At 46.8% G+C, this 9,204-nt stretch overlaps 1 protein-coding gene across 1 annotated transcript; it reads left to right on the top strand.

Annotated features, from left to right (window-relative positions):
• Nucleotides 1–436: 436 nt before the first annotated feature.
• Nucleotides 437–1,696, top strand: LOC144764037 (uncharacterized). The gene has a single exon (XM_078650180.1). It carries the CDS (start codon nucleotides 437–439, stop codon nucleotides 1,694–1,696), a length of 1,260 nt encoding a protein of 419 aa, XP_078506306.1.
• The last annotated feature ends 7,508 nt before the right edge of the window (nucleotides 1,697–9,204 follow it).

Genomic DNA, 9,204 nt, shown 5'->3' with positions numbered 1-9,204 from the left:
TATTGGTCGGGTGACCCGCGCGCTCTATCACAATGATCTGATTGTGCAACCCGGTGACCGTGTTGCCCAAATGGTCATCATGCCGGTTTATGGAGGAAATGTCATGAAGTGGACGGCCCCAGCCCTTCTAACTGTGCGAGGAAAGGGCGGGTTCGGATCTACTGACAAGAACCCAGGGGCAAAATTGTGGGTGGAGTCCCCAAACAAACCTCCTGAACCTGCAGAATTGATCGCTAAGGGCAAGGATAACATCCTAGTCATCATGAAACCTGGACAGGAAAAGTGGGAAAACGTACCTGCTGAAAAATGTTATTTGCGAGAGTGATTATACCAGTTTGTTTTCTGTTTCTAGATCACAGTATGGCTTGCCGCTGCGATGCTTGCGCTGTGTGGTCGGTGTTTGGGCGTGTCCGGAGGGGTCCGGGAGGGCCCGGGAATGCCGAAGGGGATCAACCGCCCAAGTCGGATGACAGCATTGTTGCAGCAACCAGATAACATCTGGACCTACTTGGCCGGGAATGTGCTGAACGCTTCCCACTTCTGTATGAGCAATCTTCAGAGTACAGCTGATATGATATCAACATGTCTTGTTGCCGTACCTACCCCTGCACAGGTGCTTCTGCACATTTTCAACCAAACTAACTTTGATGGGGTAGTGGAGGAAAGTGATGTTCAAACACATCTGATTCTTTATGAGTACTGTCGCTTTTGCCCGGAGGTTACAGATAGCCTCTGGAGGAACATGACAAGTATTGGTACCTACAATATCTCTACTGGAGACGTTTGCTATCAATTAACTTGTGACCCTACCAAGATTGGCAAGTGTGGCCAATTAAAACTAGAGAAAAGCAAACAATTGACCCCTGATCAACAAACATTATGTCAGTCACGACATGACAGTTTTTGTAGTAATGTTACCAAATATATGGTTTGTAATCACACCGTATTAGCCGCTAGCCATGTTAACCATGTGAAATTACCTAAAGGATGGTTGTTCTTGTGTGGTAATATTTCATACACTTATATACCAGCTAACATAACTGGAGGACCTTGTGCCTTATCACAATTAAGTCTTATGCTTTTTCCCATACATTCTGTTACACATATTCGCTCTTCTAGAGCCGCTATTCAATTACCTGAGGATTGTAACTCTGATATTGATTTGCTTTCCAGAACAGAATATACTAGTTTGGCTCTGTCCATTGTAGGAGTGCCAGGACTATCCGTTTATAATGCCAGAACAATTGCTAAACTTGCCTGTTTAATTGTGAAGAATCTCAATCACACTTCTGCCGCTTTAGCTGAATTATTATTAGATGTTCAAGGAACAAGAAAAGCTGTTTTGCAAAATAGGGCAGATGTAGACTATTTGCTGCTAAAACATAACCACGGTTGCGAGGACTTTGATGGGCTCTGTTGTTTCAATTTATCTGATCATTCTACATCTATCCATGTACATATTAATGCTTTAAAAGATTTAGTGAAAGGGGTTACCCAAGACGTTGACCAAGGATGGTGGGATTGGTTGTTTGGCTGGCTGCCTAATTTTGGACAGCTTCGGTATATCTTGGGTGTTATTATAGTCATTATTTGTGTTTTTATCTCATTATGTTGTTGCATTCAATGCATTCCTAATCTTTTCTCCCTTTTTTGTCCCAGATCCATGGTATTTAGACCAATGGGGTATGATGGGTGAATCGAAGGTCAAGGGGTGGAATGTACTGCATTTGCCATTTTACACGTGCTAAATCACATGTTGACCTCGATTCCATGCAATGCTCTGATCTTCCATTTTGTTGCATCGCACTTCCATTTTGTGCTGCCTTGACCTGGAGTTACATTTCAGCAGTATCCATAAACATGTTTTTCACGTAAACCAGTACAAGCAGGTGCGAGGCATCTCGTGAGGATGCCTCGTGAGGTTATGAGTGTTTTCATGCATTCCATACTTATCTCTAGGACAGAGGGAGGATGGCCGTGCAAGTCTCCAAGGCCGGAGAGTGGGAAAGGAATGTCTTTTGCCTCGGCACAGCCCAGACAGAATCTGGCCAGGTCTGTCTGGGTGAGTCTGATGCAGAGATGAGGCCAGCACCTGCGAATAGATGGGCGAGAGCGCCTGCTAGAGGCTTCTCGAACATATTGATTTAAACTATAAAAAGCGGTGTCTGTGGGGTGGAGCTCAGGAACTCAGTCTTGGAGTGGACGCACTCGCGGGACAACTTTGGTGCCCGAAGAGATTACTCCCTGAGTCCCGGTCTACGGGTTCCCGACTTGGTGTTCAGTGTTTGGCCCAGAGATGTTGAAGTCTCCGGTGCTGCAAATGAATCTGGTGAGGTGCTTTGTACATTAACTGTTTATATACCTGTATTCACAGTTTCATATTTATGTATATAGTGTGGAGTATTCATTGTCTATTGCCTTTCACTCGGTGCCTAAGAATTTATTAGTTTCAGTGACGTATTGCCTTTGCCTACAATATTAATAGAGCTCATTTTTACCTCTAGTGGAGTGTTGGAGTTTCTATGTGAGTAAGTGGTGTGCGTAAGTTCAGATTACGCAAGTGGGCAAAGCAATACAGCAGTTCATGCGAGCCCGTCTATATTCGCCTCCCGGGATATTCCTGATTGTATGTGCGGGATGGCTGCTTGAGGCATGAAGAATAGAATTGGATGACGTTGGTTTTCTATGAATTTTAGTGTGCAGTTTCATGTCCTGAACATAAATGGATAAATCCAGATATTCTATTTCTGTTCTTGAAATATTGTATGTAATGTCAATACCCCACTGATTAGGTGTTAAGGATTTGATGAAGGTTCTGAGCTTTTTTTCGGTTCCTTGCTATATCAGAAGGATATCATCTATATATCGCCCCCACATAATTATGTTGTCGGCGATATCTTCCGATCTCTCTTGCCAGTCGCTAGATGCCAGTGAACTGATGCGACTTAAGCCAGATAATATACATAATAGCATATAAATGACACTTATCTATGCTATTGTCAATACTTACATGCATTACTGTTGCAAATCATACATTTAAATATCTGGCCATTATTAAATGGGGTTGGTAGGTAATTGTGTTTTAGTTTAGTTTACAAATTTCTAGTTTTTGGTATATTACAAGCGCATCAGGAAAACAATATATTTTCACAGCAACAGCTACCTGCTTCTTTTATTATGATCACTTCTCCCAATTTAATTTGAGCAACATCCTAGTATAACACTCTCATCACGAACCTTTTTTACTGTAATATCCTTATCAGCATCTCACGTAACTTCTTCATCCACCTTGTCAGAAAATTCATATTGCAGTGTATGTCGTATTTTACTATTAAAATAGCATGTGCGACTGCCAACTCTCAGTACATGCCATACACATATTTTCCACCTCTTTTGTGTGCCCTGCCAGCATGCCTGTTGACATTCTTACAATGATGCCAGTTGTGTCAAGATATGTGGAAGATGTAAGCTTATGTGAATAGCGCCCCTTAGAAGTAAAAGGATAGCCATCATTTTCCCAGTAGAGCTACTTATTGAATGTTTACGTCTACATCGATAAATGCTTGTTACCTATTGTACCTAAAATGCCTCAGTGTTATACATCTCCAGAGACATTACCTATTATCCATTTTAAAGCTGCCTTTCCACAAACAAGTATATGGAAGCATGATTTACCACCATGTCCTTGCGATCAAATTACAAAACAGAGTATATGCCATTTTGTATTATTTTGTCCTCTACGTTCTGGCCAGAGAGTTGCTTTTTTAGCTCCACTGTTTCGTCAGGCTGGGTTTACACACTTTTTATCTGCTTTAGACATTTTTCAATGCTTACACATGACAGATATATGTTATGCTGTTCTAAATTTTATCAGGAGTACGTTACAAAAAAGAAATCGTTATGAGCTAATAACCCTCTAAATTTAGTTGTTTTGTGCTTTTATTTTAGATTTTGCTTTCAAATATTTAAATTTGTTTTATTAAAATGTGTGCACAATGAGATATTTTAAATAATGCTTGTAATTTTGCAATTTCATTTTTTTTTTAGGTTGTCCATTGCTGGTAAGAACTGATAAAGGAAGAGAGAATTCATGTGTTGTGGTCATTCAGACATGGTTTAGTTATCGCTGTGATGATAAATTGGCTGGAGTACATAGTTTCAGATATGGGAAATAAGTGCACAACCAGATAAATTGTTAGATTTTTACAAACAGTGTAAATGCCATTCTTTATTTGTGATGTAAGGGTTTGAATGCACAGCATTTCCAGTTGACAAAGTTCCACTAACGTACAATATTTCTGATTTGAGCCAACTTGACACAAAACATTTGAAATACAGTTTGAAAAATGTAAAAACTTTTTACAACGTAGAAGTGCATCTAATGTTGATGTGACTGCAACTACTCTCTTTTGTATAACAAAATGCGGAATGCCTGTTCTGTTACCAAGTAAAGAATTTGTTTACCTTTGTGACTTACCCACAGAAGGAAGGATTGAGCAGCTGGCCTCTTATGGTGTGTGTTCATATGGGTGCATGTGGATTCTATCTTCATTCTGAATGTTTTTTTAGGTTTCGAAACCTGGCGAGGGGCGAAGCCCCTCCCAGATCGAAATCTATTGTTTTCAATAGTGAGGTTAGGACAGCCTCTGTTTCCAATTGGCTAGCTCCATAAATGGAGGCTAGCCATTGGGAAGCAGAGGCTGTCAATCGCGCTTTCTCACGAAAACGCGATTCGGGGGCGTTTCTGGTGCATTTTTTAAGCCCCGCCCCTTTGTCCCGGGCCGCGCTGCGATTGGCTGCCGGCCCGGGACACCCCCGTGACGTCATTCCCGGGCCGCGCTGTGATTGGCTGCCGGCCGGGACACCCCCGTGACGTCAGCCAATCACAGCGCGGCCGGGACCTGACTTGTTTATGATCTCTTAGCCTCAGTCTGCAGAATCGCCAAATGTTGTTGAGTCTGAACAGGTAAAGTATAAAAATAACAGAGAACGGAGATACCCGTATCTTACAGGCAGATCCGACGGTCTCTCCCGGGAATTCACCGATATGTCCCCTAGCTCTCCTATGGGTCGGTATCTCGTGACCTCTGTGTACAGTGGGGATTTGTTAACATCTCTCCTCTGCGGGAAGTGCAGATACGGAGACATCGCCGCAGGACCTCCAGAGACACACAGCCCCTCCAGATAGACAGCCCCAGTCAGTCTCTGCTGCGGAGCCGAGGAGGTGTTCGCGAATCTGCATGTTTCTCACCGGGGCATTTCGGTAGCAGCGGTTCCAGCCGAGCGCGGCCGGGGTCTGCTCTGCCTCATTCATCACTGGCCTCTGCTCTGTGCTCCTGTGGAGTAGAGGGTACAGCTGTGGGGGAGAGTGAGAGGGGAGCCTCAGTCCGGCAGCTTCTGCGTCCGACCCTCGCTGATGATCCGCGAGAAAATTATCGCAGGGGGCAGGAGGGCCCAGACCCCGGGCTCTCCTGCCTTATCTCACGGTCACCTCACTGCTGATCCGCGGAGAACCCCTCACCTGGGGCATGGGGGCGACCGTCCTGGCCGGGCTCCCTACCTTATCTCACCCAGGGATCGGGCTGAAACCCAACGCGCAATTAAGAGCCCGTTCGGCCCGCAGCGCCAGGTGTAAGTCACGGCTGAGCTCCAGACACCAGTGTGCCCCTGGCCCGGTCGACAACTTGCAGTCACTGCTGCTAAGGCGAACCCTACTGCCTGCTGTCAACTGCAGGGCAGCCTCAAGGCGAGTTCGTGGGGTATGGTTATGTGGTCGTATCACATTATGAAATATAACAGCGCATACAATGTTTATATCATAACATATAGCAGCACATAGACTTATCATCCATTCTGTGATGGATGTATCACACTATAGGTGCTATCTACCATAATGTTGATACACAATATTGATTGATTCAGCGAACAGAACAAAAAGCGCCTGTAGGCGCTTATGAGTCAGAACAATTATGTGTTTAGTGTGATGTGTACCATAGCCTGCAGATTATCTAAATGGAATAAAACACAATATGTGGAGATGTGTGTAACCTGAGCGACACATGCTCTGTTCTACCCAGCCAAGCCTTTCATCCTTCTGTTGTCGATAAGCTGCGTACCAATAAGATCGAGCAATGCATTAAGATTCTTTAATGGCCTTACATACTCTACTAAAGCCTGAACAGGTATTATTGTTCCAAGTATTAACATGTTACTGCTGAATCTACGCCAGTCCTTCTAACAGCATCCCCTGGAGTGCACGCCCTCACGAAGCACTTACCTGTCAGGAAAGAGGAAGCCAGGGACAGGTGCACTAAGGCGTTGATGAAGAGGAGGCAGCCCGTGCGGGCCATGCTACCCTTGGCGGGGGACGAGAGCTGCAATCTGCCCCTGGAGGGGATGACGAGGAGGGTACTGGGAGTGGAGCTGCGGGGCATGGTGCACGGGTCCGGTGCAGGCAATAATCCAGGCGCCCAATGTGCTGCTGTGGAGTCAGGCGCAACCTGGCACCTCCAGGGGCTCCGCTCTGTAGAAGTCCACCTGCTGCCCCAGTGCCGGGAATGTAGCGCCTTGAACACCAGACGCCGGAGGCGGAAGCACGGCGATCCACAGTCCAGGAGTGCAGAGCACACTGGGCGAAGCTCGGGACACTCAACCTCCGCGTCTTCAGATCAGCAGAGACGACACTTCAGACTCTGGCACTGTATGGAGTACCGACGTCAGTGCACAGCAGTATAGACTGCCCTTTGAGCCTCCTGGTGCTTGAAGTACCGAGGGTGGGTGCCCGCTGGTAGACGAGATGGGCTCAGACTGCAGGAGCCTCCGTGTCCGGGTACTGGTGTCTGAAAAGCTGCAAAACAACGCTTTAGCCTCCCAGCACTTCAAGGGTTTAGAGGGTTAGTGTACTGTTGGAGAAACTGGGAACTTCGGAGCATCCCGGTGCTTAAAGTGCCTAGAGGATGGGTGCTCCCTTGGGAGAGCCTGGGAAAACTGTAGCCTCAGGCTCCGCCGCCAGAACCATCTGCATACACAGGCTGAGAGACGCCGGGAGCACCGGAGCCTTCGGCGCTTTAAAGGTGCAAGTATACGGGGTAGACAGGGTGGAACTGAGATATGCAGCCCATGTGCTTCAAAGGAGCAGGGGCGAGGTGCGGACTGACGCGGGACTCTGAGCGCCTTCCAGGGCTCGAGATGCAGGTCACAGATGGGAGTAAGCGGACTGGAGCCCCTGGCACTGCAGCTGCACAGACGCGATCCTAAGCACTTCCGAGTAAGTGCCGGTGATACTGTGCACACTGGATACTCCCGCACTTCCGAGGTGTTGCACCCACTGCATTGTTCATAGTGTGCGAGCGCTTACTTCCCATGTGTTGCACGCACTGCGCTGCGCACACTTGATTCTTCTTTCAAAATATTTTTTTTTATTGAAAATAAATTTTACATATCCATAGAAAAAACATTCTTAATACTTGTACTGGTCTTGCAAGATTGCGGCCTGGCGGGGCCTGAGAGAGGAAAAAGGAAGAGAGAAAGAAAAGAGGGGGGGGGGGGGTTTATCGTTCCAGGTATGCGTCGAGAGCTTCCCACATGTTCTCCTTGGCCGTATGATTTGCGCCTTTTGCTTGGCGGTGATGTTATCTGCCCCCCGGAGGAAGGTTACCCAGTTGAACCAGCGCTTGAAAGTGGCTTTGCTGGTGTCCTTCCAGTTACCCAAAATCGTTTTCACTGCAGCCGTTAGAAGTACATCGACCAGGTCTCGTACTTCTTTGGACTGGAGTTCTGTTGCTAGGAAGGCAGTGGCTACCCCGGCTAGTCCTCTTTGTATCTTACTACCCGTTATTGTGTCTATGACGTTATAGACCTTGCCCCAGAAAGCTTTGACTTTGGTGCACTCGTATAGCATGTGAGATAGATCTCCCGTGGCCCTCTGGCAGTTCCAACATGTGCTGCTATCACTGGCTCCCACCCTCCCTAGTTTCGCTGGTGTCCAGTGCAACCTGTGGAGTAACCAATATTTGGTTTGCGCTAGCTGTGGTGTGATTTTGTTTTTGGACGCTGTCGTCCATAGTTTGGCTCTTTCTACTTCGTTCAGCTGTCTCTGTATGGTCTCCTCCCAAAATGCCAGCGTCTTGTTGTTTAGGGTTGTGGTGCGTGGTGTAATTAGCTTGTAGATTTGTGCTGTTTGGTGGCCCGTCTTGTTTAGGTTTTGCGCGTATTGTATGATGGTGGGTGTTTGTTTCGTTAGTCCTGCTTTGGTGACCGCTGCTTTTATTTTGAGGAATTCGTAGAACTCCTTGTTAGGTAGGGAGGTTGTCTGCTGTAGTGCCGTGTAGGAGAGTGGGTTGTTCCCTGCCTCTAGTTGCGAAGGCGTGGTGATGCCTCTGCTTCGCCATACCTTGCTATCTAGTGTTTTCCCCTTGTATGTGACTTTGGTGTTATGCCACAGAGATTCCCATTTGGTGCCTTTGATACTCACTGCCATTTCCCTGTCTACTCTTAACAGCGCTATCTTTGTGTTGTGGATTATTGCGTTTTTGGCTTCCGGGTGCTTGTGGGCCGTGAGGGCCATAATTGGGTCTGCGCCACCCAGAATACACCTTTCCAGGTCCAGCCACACCGGCATGTAGTCTGGCGTGGGGGCAATCCAGTGTAGACCCTGTTTGGCCAGGGATGCCTTCTGGAAGGCTTTGTAGTTTGTAAGGTTCAGTCCACCTTGTTCTTTTCTGAGTCTGAGTTTCGCTAGACTCATTCTTGGTTTTTTCCCTCCCCAGAGGAACATGTTGATGCTTTTGTCTAGGCGTTTGTGGAATTCGGATGTGAGTGTGAGAGGCAGCATGGAGAGCAGGTAGTTTAGCATGGGGGTGATCATCATCTTTATTGTTTCGATCCTTCCCCACCAGCTTATGAATTTGGGGCCCCATGTGTCTAGCTTGGACTTAATTTTTTTTAGCATCGCTTCCTCGTTATGGTCCAGTGTCGCTCTTAAGTCCCTACCAAAGAGGAGGCCCAGGTATTTTAGGGGTTTCGTTTGCCATGCTAGGCCGGATGTTCCCAGGACAGCCTTGGTGGTGTGGCAGTTCATGGGTTTGCACTCGGATTTCTCCCTGTTGAGCTTGTAGCCTGAGACGTGTGCATACTCCTCTATTGTTTGCACGAGTGCATTAATTGACTCTTCTGGGTTGTTTGTGGTGATCAGAATGTCGTCTG

This window comes from Lissotriton helveticus, chromosome 1_1, assembly GCF_964261635.1.
Source record: "Lissotriton helveticus chromosome 1_1, aLisHel1.1, whole genome shotgun sequence".
Lineage (NCBI taxonomy): Eukaryota > Metazoa > Chordata > Amphibia > Caudata > Salamandridae > Lissotriton > Lissotriton helveticus.
The sequence above is the reverse complement of the archived record's forward strand: the minus strand, read 5'-3'. Positions and strand labels throughout refer to the sequence as shown.